The sequence below is a fragment of the Fonticula alba genome (assembly GCF_000388065.1).
Source record: "Fonticula alba strain ATCC 38817 unplaced genomic scaffold supercont2.1, whole genome shotgun sequence".
In the NCBI taxonomy this organism is placed as follows: domain Eukaryota; order Rotosphaerida; family Fonticulaceae; genus Fonticula; species Fonticula alba.
The window spans coordinates 4602366-4616903 of NW_009242971.1; the positions used below are offsets into that span (position 1 = coordinate 4602366).

General features: G+C 62.7%; 5 protein-coding genes across 5 annotated transcripts in view; 4 read left to right on the forward strand and 1 right to left on the reverse strand.

Annotated features, from left to right (window-relative positions):
- The first annotated feature begins 566 nt into the window (after positions 1–566).
- On the forward strand, positions 567–5285 carry H696_00987 (hypothetical protein). Its single transcript, XM_009494879.1, has 10 exons — positions 567–915; positions 1077–1373; positions 1507–1559; positions 1710–2249; positions 2497–3005; positions 3135–3216; positions 3362–3530; positions 3705–4215; positions 4412–4570; positions 4795–5285. The coding sequence occupies exons 1-10, from the start codon at positions 782–784 to the stop codon at positions 5083–5085; spliced, it is 2745 nt and encodes a 914-aa protein (XP_009493154.1). The 5' UTR covers positions 567–781; the 3' UTR covers positions 5086–5285.
- Positions 5286–5605: 320 nt separating this feature from the next.
- Positions 5606–9160, forward strand: H696_00988 (hypothetical protein). Its single transcript, XM_009494880.1, has 7 exons — positions 5606–5912; positions 6006–6559; positions 6710–6855; positions 7015–7408; positions 7577–7737; positions 7894–8093; positions 8487–9160. Exons 1-7 carry the CDS (start codon positions 5691–5693, stop codon positions 8874–8876), a joined length of 2067 nt encoding a protein of 688 aa, XP_009493155.1. The 5' UTR covers positions 5606–5690; the 3' UTR covers positions 8877–9160.
- A 322-nt stretch (positions 9161–9482) lies between these two features.
- H696_00989 (hypothetical protein) lies at positions 9483–10321 on the forward strand. Its single transcript, XM_009494881.1, has 2 exons — positions 9483–9616; positions 9689–10321. The coding sequence occupies exons 1-2, from the start codon at positions 9583–9585 to the stop codon at positions 10270–10272; spliced, it is 618 nt and encodes a 205-aa protein (XP_009493156.1). The 5' UTR covers positions 9483–9582; the 3' UTR covers positions 10273–10321.
- A 70-nt stretch (positions 10322–10391) lies between these two features.
- On the reverse strand, positions 10392–11479 carry H696_00990 (hypothetical protein). The gene is made up of 4 exons (XM_009494882.1): positions 11390–11479; positions 11075–11192; positions 10860–10907; positions 10392–10701 (listed from the first exon to the last, which is right to left on the reverse strand). Exons 2-4 carry the CDS (start codon positions 11185–11187, stop codon positions 10617–10619), a joined length of 246 nt encoding a protein of 81 aa, XP_009493157.1. The 5' UTR covers positions 11188–11192; positions 11390–11479; the 3' UTR covers positions 10392–10616.
- A 1195-nt stretch (positions 11480–12674) lies between these two features.
- H696_00991 (hypothetical protein) overlaps positions 12675–14538 on the forward strand; it is a gene marked incomplete at both ends in the record, with an annotated part of 19719 nt that continues 17855 nt past the window's right edge. The window contains 7 exons of the mRNA XM_009494883.1: positions 12675–12679; positions 12849–13089; positions 13317–13457; positions 13545–13640; positions 13701–13883; positions 14018–14140; positions 14216–14464. Coding sequence (XP_009493158.1) covers positions 12675–12679; positions 12849–13089; positions 13317–13457; positions 13545–13640; positions 13701–13883; positions 14018–14140; positions 14216–14464 — 1038 coding nt within the window. The remainder of the gene's footprint in view (positions 12680–12848; positions 13090–13316; positions 13458–13544; positions 13641–13700; positions 13884–14017; positions 14141–14215; positions 14465–14538) is intronic.

Consider the following 14538-nt stretch of genomic DNA (forward strand, 5'->3'; position numbering starts at 1 on the left):
AGCGGGCAGGCACTTGACCTTCGAAGTGCCGACGAATATTCGCCTCCGTGATGAGGCGATCACGGGAATCGTGTGCCGACGCATGCCCTTTTCCTTCAGGGGCGGGAGGCCTCCGTATTTTGCTGCTGGCGAGGGGGGGGGGGGGGGTGCACCATAACCCCTCCTCCCCCCCTTTTCGTTGTCCTCGCCCTCCGTACGGACCGGTGCCCGTGCCCGCCCTACCGATCAGCAAGAAAGCCCTTTTCCGCCCGGCGGCCCCGGTTCTCGGCGCCGGCCCAGCAGGGAGGGCCAGGTCTGCCCCTGGCGGGCGGTCATTCTGGACCTTGTTGACCGCGCCCCTGGGGTCTTGAGTGAGGGGGCCTGTGGTTGGCTTTAGCCGCTTGTTTTTTTTCCCCCCCTCCCCGTCTTCGCAGGGGCCGGAGGCAGGGGCCTCCCTTCCCCCTCCAACCGCTGCCGTGTCATCCTCTCAAGATCTCCACATACCGAGCATCCCCTTCGCCCGTCCCTCCACGCACAAGGCGAACCATCCTCGTGCCCAGTCGCCGGTGCTGGTTGTTACCCCGCGCCTTTCACCCCCCCCCCCCTCCTCCCCATCCTGATCCACCCTTAATATCCTCCTCCTGGCGCAGCCCAGGTCCGGATCGCCCCTCTTCCCTCGCCGTTTCTCGTTTCCTCGTCCTTTCCCCTGCGCCTCCTTTGGTCTCCTCCCCCTTCCCCCTCCCTTGTCTCCTCGCCGGTTGTCAGCTGGTCGCGGATCTCGGTCCTATCCGCTTCACGTGCCATGTCTTGCCTGTCTATCCAGCCGGACCCTCTGTTTAAGCCGCTCATCTCCTATGTCCTCCTGGCGGAGTTCGACATTGACAAGGGGTCGGTCTTGAGTTCGCAGTATCCTTCTGAGACCGGTGTTGATGTGCAGTGCGTTGCTCGCCCTTGACCATGTGGCGTGTGTCTGTGTGCCTGGACCATTGTGGCCACAGGCGCACATGCGCCCAACCATTCACACGCGCACGCGCACATTTGCCCGCGCACGCCGGCGTCTCCGACCTCCTCTCACACGCGTTTTACCTCTTCCCCAGACTCCTGGCAGAGCTGATGCTTCCCGACGGAGCGCACAACCGCGAGCAGGATTGGACCACCTTCGGGCTGAACTTGCCCCACATTGTGCGCGCTGAGCAGGCGCGCGAGGCGGCCAAGACTTCTTCCAGCGGATCTGATGCCAACGGCACCACGGGCAAGTCCCTTGCCGAGCAGGCCTCCGACCGGCTGACCCAGGCCGCCGAGCGTCTGGCACATGCGCGCGAGGTGGTCCTCCAGTTCCTGAAGGAGCGGGACCTGCTCCCTCCTCCACCGGAGCCTGCCCCACCGGCTGTCGGGTATGCACTGTCCTTTCCCTGAATGGCCGCTGTGGACATCTGCAACGCATTATCTGCCTCTCTGACGCGCATGTACCTTCACACCCACCCGCCCCCACCCGCACCGGAAAACTCATTGGCCTGCCTGCCCAAGCTATGTGGCGCGCATCGATTGTGTGGTGTATCAGTACACCGAGTCTAGCCAGGGTATGTATATATATATATCTCCCCCTCTCCCTCCCTCCTGCGCTACCAAACCCCCACACACTCTTTCTTTCCGTCTCCCTCCTTTCCGTTGATGGAAGTGCGATTTGACTAAGCATCCCCGCCTTGGCCCGATGTGTCCCCATCAAACAGACTGGGAGCCCCTGCACAATGATCGGATTCCAGTTCGGCTCTCCAACACCAAGATCCAGATTGGCCCACCCATTGACATCGACAGTTTCCCGGCCATCGATATCCCGGCCGGATCGGCCATCCAGTTTCAGCAGATGGAGCCGCTGTATGATGTCATCATCACAGACTCCGCGGCGTATGGCATGCGCTTTGTTTCCGAGGGCGACGAGGTTGCCTTCCTCTCTGCTCTGAGTGCCTTCTCCTCGGGCAATCCCATGCCCCCGCCCGGCCTCTATGCCGACCCCCATATGAATCCCCCCCCGCCGGCCCCGTCCTCCCTTTATGAGAGTCTGACGATCGGCGGTGTGATCACCTCCCTGTCTCCTTTGACCATCGACCGGGCGGCCCTGCCGGAGAATGTGGCCGACGAAATGGCCCCCTCGCTGGCTGATCTCGGAGATGCGGAGTCGGCCTTGCGGTCGGCCGAAGCGGCCATTGCCGCCGAAGCGGCCAGCCGTGCTGCCGTGGCCAGCTCCTCCGGCCCGTCTGAGCTGGACCTCGGTGCGTACGGTGTCGTGTCAGGGCCGCGTACATTGTCGTGCCTGGACTCCCTCTTCCGGAAGGAATCACCTCCTCCCAATGTGGCCCTCTTTCCTGCCCCGTCTTTCACCCCTCTCACCTTTGCCCCGGTCCTCCCCTTATTTATGCACTTTTCTTCTCGCTCTACCACGGGTTCCCCTTTCTCCTCTTCCCCCCCCCCCCTCTCTCTCTCTCGCTGCCCTCCCCCCTCTCACCCCTGGCTATCTAGACTCTAGTGCCCCTTTCCTGCACGCGTTCAACATTGTCCGCACCAAGCAGGTTCCCGGGGCCCGGCGTGGCGCGCGGACCAAAGCCCTGGCCGTGTGCACAAGGCACCCCTTCGGCCATGTGTGGCGGCCGCTGCTGTTGTTGGCACTGGAGAAGTTCTTCGACACGAATGACACATCCGTCCTGAAGGATGTCTACGATGCGGTGAATGCAATTGATCTGGAGGCCCTTGGGGCGCCACGACTGACACCGTTGCACCGACGCCTCCTGCGGGCTGTCAGCGATGCGACAGCCATCGCAGCGGTCCTTGGCTTTGGTGCTGGACGGAAGCCCGCCACCTCGGGGGAGAATTCCGGCGAATTGGCATCCCCTGCGGCGCCCATCAGCGCGGCCGCCACCACCTATTCGATGCAGGCCGACCCGACATACTTCCTGACGCAAGTCCGCTTCTCGGGCATCGATCTACCAATCCGCATCCCCCTGACGACCATGCCGGATGAGGTTGGCGACGTGCGTCCCCCCCCCCCCCCTCCCGCGCTTCCCCTTTGATCACTGCGCCTTCTCTATGGTCTTTCCTTTGCTGACCGTGCGGTCCTTCGTGGCCCGACATCTCACTTGCTGTCTTGTGGTGGATGTTAGTTTTCTCTCATCGAGCTGATCCAAAAGTTCGGTCATTCGACCGTGGGCAAGGGCGAGAATGGTATCATGGCCATCTTCAACGGTATGGTGATCGCGCAAGAGCCCCACCAAGCGGCGACAGAACAGAAGAAAAATAAGCCAACACACAGCGCACGCATCCATTGGTAGCCGGGGGTGTCCTTGTTTTTCCTGACACCCTTCCCCTGATCTCTGTCCTCTCGAACCAGCCCTCCTTCGCCAGCAGCGCATTCTCTTCGTCGGATACCAGCGCCCGGCGTCCGAAGTGTCGAACCTGGCGCTGGCTGCGTGTGCGATGCTGGCGCCCACCCTGCGTGGTTTTGCTCGCCGTGCCTTCCCCTATTCCAATCTCACCAATTTGGATGGCATGCTGCTGGTGTGCGTGTGGCGATCTGCCATCCTCCCTTGTTGTCCAGATGTTCTTGTGTGCATCTGTATGTCGCACCATCTGTCCAGTACTGATCCCCCCCCCCCCCCACACACACACACACACACACACACACACACACACACACACACACATACACGCACATATGCCCACGCGCCCTGCAGCCCTGGCTACATTGCCGGTGTCTCGAATCCCATCTTTGAGGACATGGAGAAGCGGTGGGATCTTCTGTGCAATGTGAACACCGGGCAGGTGCGCTATGCTACGCACCTGCTGACTGCGGCCCAGGCTGGGCCCAGTGCCAGTGCTTCTGGCTCCCTCGATCATGCCTATGGCTCCATGGCCAGTGGAGATGGCCAGCCCGGTGGGTCCCTGTCAGCACCGATTTCCCCGGCCCCGGTGGCCGGGTCGGCAGATGCGGTTGGTGGTGGTGCCGAGCCGCATGTGCCTCTGGACAATGCCTTCATCAAGGAGGTCCTGCTGGCGGTACAATCCCACCAATCCGAGGCGCAGATCCGTGCCAAGTTTGACGCCTACACCAGTGCCCTCATCTCTCAGGCCTTTGATGAGGGGGAGTTCCGGGACAATAGCGAGGCCAAGCGCACGCTGGCCGCCAATCGCCGGCGCCTGGATGCCTGGAAGGCCAATTCCGAGAGCTATCGCTTCTATGTCGAGGTGCGTTTGGCCGGACTGTCAGCCTGCCAGAGGGGCAGTCTCTTGTCCTCCCTTGTCACATTCCCCTTCCTGCCTCGTGCTCGGGTCTCGCATGGGGGGACCTGTCCGGCCGTTGTGCTGACTTGCCTGCGGGCCATTGTTGTTTCTTTCCTTGTCCCATCCGTACACCACCCAACGCCCGCTTGAAACGCCACAGGATCGCGAGACCTGGGCCAAGACCCGGCCCATTCGCGAGCTGAATGTCGAGCGCCTCATCCGGAAGCTGCGCATCCGTGCCGTCATCCCGGAGGCCGAGCTCGTGACCACCCTCGAGTCGCTGGTCCGGTCCATTGACACTGATGACAAGCTGCTTGAGGTGCGCTGTCGGCATCTTGTCCTCCTTGTCGCCTGCCCCATGCATTGCCTGCTCCACTGGAATCCTCTATTCTCCCCTGCCTCTACATCTCTTTCTGTTTCTCTCTGTCTCTCTCTGTTTCTCTCTGTTTCTCTCTGTCTCTCTCTGTCTCTCTCTGTCTCTCTCTGTCTCTCTCTGTCTCTCTCGCTCTCTCACACACACACAACAACCTGACGATGAGACAGCTCCTGTCTTACCTCCCGGAGTATGATGGTGGCCTCTTCCCCTTGGGGGTGTCGCTTTACCATCCATCGGAGTCGGTGCGCCGGGCGACGGTCCAGCTGTTTGCCCGGATTGACCAGCTTCACCCTGCTTCGCGACTGCGCGAATCCGAGTCTCCGGATCTAGCCCGGCAGGGTCCGGCCGGTGGCGCCGGTGGCGCTGGCGGGGCCGCTCCCACAAGCACCGGCTTCATCGCGGGCATGAACCACTTCCTCTGGCTGGCCTACGAGCGCAATCGGAACCTGCTGCTGTGAAAGAAGAAACCTGACGCACAAGGCGGCAGCAGGGAGTCACGCGGCTCTTTCCTCGCCCGCCTCTCCTTCTTTCGCTCCTGGCATTTCTCATTCCCCGCCCCCCGGCGACTTTCTCCCCGGCGTCCCCTTGCTTGGCGTGTGGGACTTCCTGGTCCCGGCGGCAACTGCCGACGAAGGGACAAATAGACTATCGACATACATTTCCGCCAGCGTGGGCAAATATCGAACGTGCCGCGCGTGCAAGTGCCGACGCTTGCAGTGCCGCGCGGATTTCCCGGAGTCTCCCGGGGCGCGGGCGAGGGCGAGGGGGACATGCGGCCCTCCCGTCCAGGGGGGGGGGGGGGGGAGGGAGAAACAAAGAGCGGGGTGTGCCGAGATCCCGCGCGCGCCGGGTGGGCCACCTGCGCCGGAGTATTTTTCCGCCGCACGGGCGCCCTGACCAGGGCAGTGGCACACACCCCCACCCAATTCCTCCCCCGCCTCTCCTTCCGTCTGTCGCCACCCGGTTTTGCCCCCCCCCTCTCTCTCTCTCTCCCTCCCTCTCTCCATCCTCTCCCTCCCTTCCATCTGTTGTTTGCACGGGCACCTACATCTACCCACGAAATATGTCTGCTCCGGCGGCTAAGAAGCGCGGCCTCTCCTCGCAGGCTGGCGCCTCACCCGCGGCCAAGCGCCAGGCCATTGCTGGCGCCGGCGCAACCAAGCCCAAGCGCCTGTCGCCCGAGGATTTCGTCGCCCTCTCAAAGGAGATCCAGGAGATCGTGTCCGCTGTGCGCCAGGACAAGCGCGAGCTCAACCGCCTTGTTCGGCTGGAGGGGCTTTGCAAGGTACATGCCGCGCGTACTTCGCACATCCTTCGTGTGCTTACCACGGCCATCGTGTCTCTCCGGCCGGAACTGACCTATCTGCATTGGATCCAGCACAACAACTCTCGCGTGGCGCACGCAGCCATCGAGGCCTCCGTGGGCTTCTTCTCGCAGTTCATCGGGACTCTGCACCGGGAGAGCAGCACCCTGGCGCTGGCCTCCAGCCGCGAGAAGAAGGCTGACACCACCAATGCCAAGGACAACCAGCTGCACGATGCGGCCAACCGAGTTCTGTCTTGGACCCGGGACCGGTACCAGGTGTATGTCAACCTCCTGGTGGCCCAGTGTGCCGGGGGCGCCGAGGCTGACATCCTGTGCTGCCTGCCGGTGCTGATGCAGCTCCTGTCGATCGAAACGCAGGCGGCCTCCGAGAAGGCCAGCGCGTCGATTGCCCAAGCCGAGGCGGCAAAGTCCGGCGGCACCAAGTCCAAGACCCAGCTCGCGTCGTCGGGGGTGTTTGTTTTCTCCGGCGACCTCTTGGATCAGGCCATGGAGGCTGTCCTCTCGCACACTTCCGGCCAGCCGATGGCAGAGGCTGTCACCAAGATGCTGGTTGAGCGGTACCTGGCGTACCCGGACCTGCGCTACTTCATGCTTCGGTCGTTGCGGTATGTCGGCCACAGCCGGTCGGCCAGCTTGCCTTTCCTTTCGGTTCTTGGGCTGGGCCAACTCCTCGAATGCCACTCATCCCCCCTTCCCCCCCCCCCCCCCCCACTAATTTTCTCCTCTCATGCTGCATCTCTTGCCTCGTCTGGCAGTCGCCTGATCAACCGTCGGCTCGAGTCTGCCGGTCCGGCTCACGATGTGGACAATGTCACCTTCGCGGCGAATGTCCTGGAGCTCATGCTGCGTGTGCCGATCCCCTCTAAGGATGGCGATCTGATGTACTTCTCCGAGTCGATTGGTGTGTTGCTCGTGCCCTTGCTTGTCGCTTCTTCGTCTTCTCCACCCCCTTGCCCCCCCCCCCTCCCCCCCGAGTCTTGAGTTGTTTTTGTTCATGCTGCATGTCCATCGGGGGTTTGCTGACACAATTCGCCTCTTTTCTTGGCACTGTGGCTCTCAGACAAGTCCACCCGCGAGAAGGTCAAGAAGGACCTGCGCAGCGTTTATTCGCTTGCTTGGTTCGCCACAGTTCGGCTGCCGCATTCGCCGCCCGACCTGCGCCGAATGCTTGGAGCCCTGCCGCGTCAGGTGTACCCCCATCTGACGGGGCTTACGCCGCTGGTGGACTTCCTGACTGAGCTCTTCACCAAGACCAGCTCGCGCACCGACACGACCAATGCCTCCGGCGTGCTGGCCCTCCTGAGTCTGGACAGTATCTACATCCTCATGCTCAAGCACAACATCGAGTATCCGGACTTCTACAACCGCCTGTACTCTCTGTGTGATGACCGCCTGCCGCGGTTGAAGTACCGCGCGCGCTTCCTGACCCTGACGGATCTGTACCTGCAGTCTCCGTGCGTGCTGCCTCCCTGCCTCGCCTTCGCATTTTTAGTCAGTCCCCTTCCAAAGCAGACACGCACATATGCTGACACCATGGCTTCCATCTCTCTCTCTCTCTCTCTCTCTCTCTTCCTCTCTCTCCCCACCTTACCACCTCCCCCCTCACCTTCTTCGCTCTTCAGACTCCTGCCCGGCTACATTGTGGCCGGTTTCATCAAGCGCTTCGCCCGTCTGGCTCTGACTGCCCCCCCGTCGACGGCCATTGCTCTGCTGGTGTTCGTGTATAACCTTCTCAAGCGGCATCCCTCATGCATGGTGCTTCTCCACCGCCCATCGAGCACCAGTGCGTGTTCTTGCTCGAGTGTTCCCCGGAGGGGAGCGAGCACCTTTCACCGGGTCCTGGCTCATGATTCTGCCCTTCCATTGCATCCGCTCCTTTTGTCCTCAATCATGTGTCTATCCTCTTCTAACCCCCTTCTTCGCGGCCGCCTGCTCTCAGGCAACCCCGGCGAGGATGTCTACAACACCGAGGAGCCGGCCCTGGACAAGTGCCGTGCCATTGACTCGTCCCTCTGGGAGTTGCATGCCATGCGGTCGCACTACTCGCCGACCGTGTCGAACTTTGTCAAGAATTTCATGGAGCCTCTGCGCCGGTCGTCGCTGGATCTGGCCCAGAACCTGGAGAGCACTTATGAGAGCGTACGTTGTCCAAGAAGAGACACGGGGCAAGAGAGGGGGAGAGACGGGCAAAGGAGAAAGTCAGAAAGAGAAGAACTTTGTCAAGAATTTCATGGAGCCTCTGCGCCGGTCGTCGCTGGATCTGGCCCAGAACCTGGAGAGCACTTATGAGAGCGTACGTTGTCCAAGAAGAGACACGGGGCAAGAGAGGGGGAGAGACGGGCAAAGGAGAAAGTCAGAAAGAGAAGAGGAAAAGCCAATCTAACACCCTCGGTCCCCCGCCCCCTCCCCTGCTTTGCCGCCATCCATCCTCCTGCAACACGTTCTTGTCATTTGCTTGGTGCCCTTCGGCTCTCCGGGTAATGGCGACTTCCTTCTGTCCCTTCGGGGGATGGTCGTCTTGGCTCTTTCCAGCTCTTTGAGGCGGAGTTCCGCCGCAAGAAGGCCGATCAGGTGCCGGTCACCTTCGAGCGGGGTGTTGGCCTCCTACCGAAGACCGGGCTGCTTACGCTGTCTTTCTTCCAGGAGACTGACGTCGCGGCGCCGGCCTTTGCGGCGGTTGCCGCGACCGAAGTGTCGGCCCTGATTCAGTCTTCGATTGAGGCCACCGACAAGGAGGCCCTCGAGGCGGCCGAGCGTGCCATCCAGGAGGGCAATGTTTCGGACTTGACTGACAGCGAGGAGCACGCCGGCGATGCAGCGGGCTCGGACTCGGACTCCGAGCTGGATGAGGTCACCCTTCGTGGCCTGGCGCCGACGCTGGAGGTTAGCTCCGACGAGGGGGCCGCCTCGGACAGCGATTGATCTGCCTGCCCATCCGCTCGCTACCCCTGCGTTACCCGTCGTCCCCCCCTCCACCCCTTCCTTCCCCGTTCCCCCCATGGATTGATGAAGATTTGTCCTTCGCTTTGTTCGCACTTCCATGATATTTTAAGCAGGAGCTATACACACACACAAATATTCATGTGCACCCCCCTCCTCCTGCTGTAGACGCCCTCCTCCTCCTCCTCTTCCCTCCTTTCCATGTTCCATGTTCTTGTCAACCATGCGTGTGCACACATACTCTCCCATAAACCGCTGAAAGTCGATCCCCTTCCCCTTGCTCATCACTCTCTCTCTCTCTCTCTCTTTCTTGTCCCCTCTGTGTCTCTCTTCCTCGCCAGGTCTCAAACATGTGTGTGCGCTCTGGGAGGCTGGGTGCGGTTGAACAAGGTATCTGTCCACGTGATCTCCGAGTGGGGATCGCCTTGTATCTCTCCCCGGCTGTTGGCCGGCCGGTTGGCTGGCTCTCTTGCTCACGCGCCTTCTTCCGTTCATGAGGCCCCCTCTCCAGGGACGCCTCTCAGCTCCATCTCAGGAGAGAGCCCCATCTACCTGATCGTGCTTGGCTCTGCTATCACCCTTTCCATTCCCCCCCCCCCCCCCTCCCCGCCCCCGCCCCCGCCCCCGCCCCCGATCCAACCTGCTTGCTTTTCCCCATCTCCCTTTGCCCACCTCTTGTAAGCCATTCATGAAGCCTGCCCTTTCTTGGATTCGTCCATCGAGTGCGTTGTCTTTCCCACCTCTTTCTTTGTCCCCCCCATTCGCCACGCTAATTCCGACATGCGCGTGTGTAGCCGGCCAGCAGGTGCTCCTCTCATCGGCTTGGTCGATCGGGGGACGATTGGCCAGTTTGGTCAGCCGCTCGGCGGTGCGGCCGGAGGATGGCAGCAGAGCCGAGCCCCCATTGGACCTTGACCACTTGGCAGCCCTGTCGAGCCTGGACTTGGGGGCCATGCTCCGGGCGGACCGGGACTCCCTGCCTGCGCTTGAATCGGCGGCCGATTTGCGCCGGCATTTTGAGGATCGCATCCGCCAGGACATTGCCCAAATTCGCCAATGGACCAAGTCCGCGCAGGCTGCCGCCGAGGAGCTTCCCCCGGAGGTCGGCCATCAGGCTCTGGTCGATCGGCTGTTGAGGCATGATGTCGCCCGAGCCTTGCCGTTTGATTTGCTGGAGGACCCCGCGGTGTGGACGGGGTCCGGCAAGACCGGCGACGCCAGTCCTTCGGAGTTGCCAGGGCTGCCCAGCCGGCGGACTGGTCTACATGTGGATCCGGTGGAGCATGCGGCATTGTCGGCCGGCAGGTATGTGCTGGCCTCGTTGCCGGTGGCCACGGCTGGTGCCGGGAGTTTTGGTGATGAGGAGGATGAGGGCTAGCATTTTTCTCCCTTCCCCCCGCCCCCCTGTCTATAGATGTGTGTATGCATTTGTCTCTTCGTTGTTTGTCTTTTCTTGGACATCTCTATGCACGCAATATGGCCCATGCCATGGATTCGGGGGAGTTCTCATCGAGGGGTTTCGTATTTATTTTTAATTGGCGTGGTCGAACAAGGGCAGGGAAAAGCGCACGCGTTTGTGTGTTGAAAAGGAGGAGGCCGAGCATGCGGGATACCACTCGCGGGTGGGTGGGGAGATAGGAGGGGGGGGGGGACGGGGGATGGGGTGGAAGGTGCGTCAGCGCGCGAGGAGTGCTTGCCTCGTGCGCCCACTCGCATGGTCGCTTAGGGGGAGATGCCAGGGCCAATCCAGCCAGTGCGCTGGGGAGCAATGAGAGGGTTGGCCTGAGCAAGGTAGCAGATGGCCCACCTATGAAGGGGCAGAAGACGAGAGTGGCCGGGGGGGGGTTGGGGGCCCAGGTCAGTAAAAAGGGGGCAAAAGGAGGACAGGGCGAGAAAGTGGGCATGAGCGAAGCAAGAGGGCCGGATGCTTCCGGCCAAGGAACAGAGGACAGAGCATGAGCATACATCAGGTAGAGACACATGCCGGTGGCAACGGCCATCGCATAGCCAACACTGCGACGTGGGAGGGAAGGAAGTTAGTAACTGTGTCTGAGCGAGGGAGAAGAAGATGGGAGGGGCAAAGCCGGGTGGGGGGAGGGGGAGAGAGATAGTCACGCAGGAGCCAGCCGGCAGGCAGGGCGAGCGGAGGGAGAGCGGAGGAAGAAAGGGACGAGACATACCCGCGGTTGTTGGGGGAGATTTTGCCCCAAGGCGCGGAGATAATGAAGCAGGCCAGCCCGGTGAGGGCGGCGAAGACGAAGAACATCCAAACGACGGCGACAGCGGAGGCCATGGTGGCTGCGCATGCGCACGCACACGCAGGCGGGCAAGGAAGACAGGGGGGGGGGGGAGAGACAAAGGTGTGTGGCGGTCAGCACCGGGGGCTGGGGCTTGTGCCGGGCGTGGGATACACGCGCGGGTGGGTCACGGCTGAGGGGAGGAGCGGGCGAGGATGACAGGGCACAAAGAGGCGTGGGGGGGGGGCAGCGAGGTACATGTGGTTGGAGGAGAGGAGGGGGGGGGGGCGACAGAAACAGTGGGGGGATCACGGAGGGTGTCTGGTGGATGCCGGGGCCGGGTGCCGTCGAGGCGGCATCTCTTCGCCTCTGAGAGGGGGCTCTCGGCAGCAAGGTGAAACCCTCTTCGGAGCCAAGGTGAGGGACGGGGGCGCCAGCGAGGCCTGGAGCCAGAACCAGGCCACCTGCTTGGCTCCGGGTCCCTGCGAGCGGGTCACAGCCACGACGGTTCGTTGGCCCCCGGGGGCGCCCCACACAGACACACACACACGCCGGTGTCCTCTTGCCCTGGCAAGAGGCGGCGGTTTCGGCGGCGGGTGGGCCGGGGGGGGGGGGGGGGGGGTCAACAAGTTGGGCGGGGGCTATTATTCTTTCAGCCGGGCCACCAAAGGGGCGCGGCGGGGCCGGGCCGGGCGGCGGAGAGACCTCAGCTGCCTGGGGCGGGCCCAGTCTTGGGGGTCCCCGTGCGCGGTGGGCCAGTCACCAGGTCTCAAGTGGGTCACTCTCGTCTTCCTGCAGGGCCAAAAACAAACAACGATCTGAGAGCCGCCGTGCGCGCCCCGGCCCACGGTCCGAGGGTTCCATGGCCAGCTGCCCTGCGGTCTGCTGGCCACACTGCCACCACCGCCGCCGCCGCCGACAGCGTGGTGCAGCGCCGTGTGTGGTACCTGCCTTTTTCGTTGTCCAAAAGGCGATTTTGAGGTCGCCCAGATTCAGGCCACGGACACCGGCCCCCCCCCCCCCTCTCGGCTCAATGCCGTGTGACTTGGACGCGCGGGATAGGCGTGTATGGGCGTGTGTAAATGCGGAGGGGGGTGCTTCCGCGCGCACGTATGCCACCCCGCGCCAAGGTCCGGCAGAGGGGGGGGCGGAAATTCACGACGAGGTGTGTATTTTCCGCAGGGAGAACCCGTGAGCCAGGCATAATAGTATTCTCGGTCATGTCCCTTAAATGTACGTATGGGCTGTAACATGATAGGCCGGGACGATCCTGCCCGCTCAATTGGCAGCCGCGACCTGCGCCCCTCCCCCCCGCCCCCACATGAAGACTGGGACCACCCGGGAAACAAGAGGGCGCGCCACTCCTTTCGGGGGAATTTAGTTTGATCAGCTCGCTCCTGTTCTCTCTCCCCTTTCCATATTCCCCCCCCCCCCCCTGAGCCCACTTCGTCTTCCTTTTGCCCTATCACCTACTCCAGCCCCCTTTCTGCCCGGTGACTCGTCCTTCTGGAGACTCTCCGAGAGTTGGCTCCCCTCTCCGCACATGAGGTAAGTGCCTCTCCCTTTCCAGCTTCCTTGCCTTCCCCGGTGCTGCCTGCTCGCTCCCCCCCTCTGGCACTTTCCTGCCGGCGCCACCGCGCGCCCTCCCCCACCCCATCCCGCTGGTTGCAGTCTTCTCACGCTCGTCCCCATCTCGGCCCATTTGCTTGCGAGCCAGGTTCTTCATCGATGATGTGGAGGTGATCTTCCCCTATTCATACATCTACCCGGAGCAGGCCCAGTACATGCACATGCTGAAGCGCACTCTGGACCAGCGCCGACTGGACCCGGAGGGCGGGGATCAGCCAGTGCATGTGGGTGGCAATGGCGGCCAGCCTGGCGCCCACGCCCTGCTCGAAATGCCCTCCGGCACGGGCAAGACCGTGACCCTGCTTTCTTTCCTGGTGTCCTATCAGGCGGTATGTTTCCCTCATTCTCCCGATGATGACCCGCGCTGGGTTTTTTCTTTTTTTTTCGCGTTTCCTTTCTCCTTGCTCCCACCCTCCTTGCCCTGTGTACGGGATCGACCTTGCTCCGCCTCTCACTTTTCTCCGGCACTGCTCATCCCCTGCCATGCAAACGGGCGACCACACACGTGCACGCGCACGCGCACGCGCACGCGCACGCGCACGATGCCCAACCGCAGCACTACCCCCTGACGACACCGACGATTGTGTACTGCACGCGAACCATCCCCGAAGTGGAGAAGACCCTGCACGAGCTGCGCACCTTGATGGCCTACCGGGCGGAGATTCTGCGCGAGGAGGGGGGCGATCCTCTTCAGACGGTTGGCCATCCGGCACACGCTGCTGCTCGGGCCCGGCTCCAGGCGGCCCTCGGCCAACCGGAGGAGGCCGGCGATGCCCTGCCGGAGGCGGACGCCCTGCCGATCGGGGCCCCGGCCACGCTGGGTCGATTTACGGCCGTTGGTCTCACTTCGCGACGGAACCTTTGCATCCATCCGAAGGTTGTGGCGGCCGGCATCGCGGCGGCCGGGGCGGCCAGCGCGGCAGCAGGTGCCCAAGACCAGGTTGCCGTGGCGGCTGCGGCCCCGGCGGCCGTGGTGGACGCGCGATGCGCCTCGCGCGTGGCTCCGTGGGTCCGGCGTCGACATGCCCAGTGGGAAGCTCGGCGCCGCACGCAGCCCCCTCCCATCGAGGGGGAGCCCACGCGCGACATCGAGGAGGAGCCGCCCTCCTGCGTCTACTACGAGGTATGTCCCTTTGACGGGGCGCTCGGTCTTCTCTGTCACCGTCCTCTCTTTTCTGTGTGCCTCCCTTTGGGTCTTTGTTTTGGGGAGTATTTCTAACCACCTTCCGCATGGCATGCGGTCTTGGTGTTTTGTAGAACTTGGCTGCCTTGGCCGAGGCCGGGCAGGCACACCCGGGTCCTGGGGTACACTCGCTTGAGGACCTGCTGACCAAGGGCCGTGAGCGCCGAGCATGCCCGTACTATACGGCTCGGGGAATGGTATGTCACCCGGCGGCCCGGGGCACTGGCCAGTGTGTTGCCAAGCACTAACACGCAATGCCGCCTTTGCGTCAGATTGCCCATGCTTCGATCATCGTCCACTCGTATGCGTACCTGATTGATCCGCGTGCATCGGCGCCGGTGACGTCGCAATTGCCCAGCTCGGCGATCGTCGTCCTGGATGAGGCCCACAACTTGGATTCCTCATGCACCGGCGTCCTTAGCGTGGACATCACGCGCGAAACGCTCGACCGAAGTGTCGAGGCCATCACCGCACTGGAGACCCGGGTGTCAGAGTGCGTGGCCGGGCCGGCTGGGACCTTCGTCGGCCGTTTGTTGTTGCTTCACCTCCCTCTCCCCCCCTCTCTCTTTCTCCCCGTTGCCCCCCCCTCCCCCCC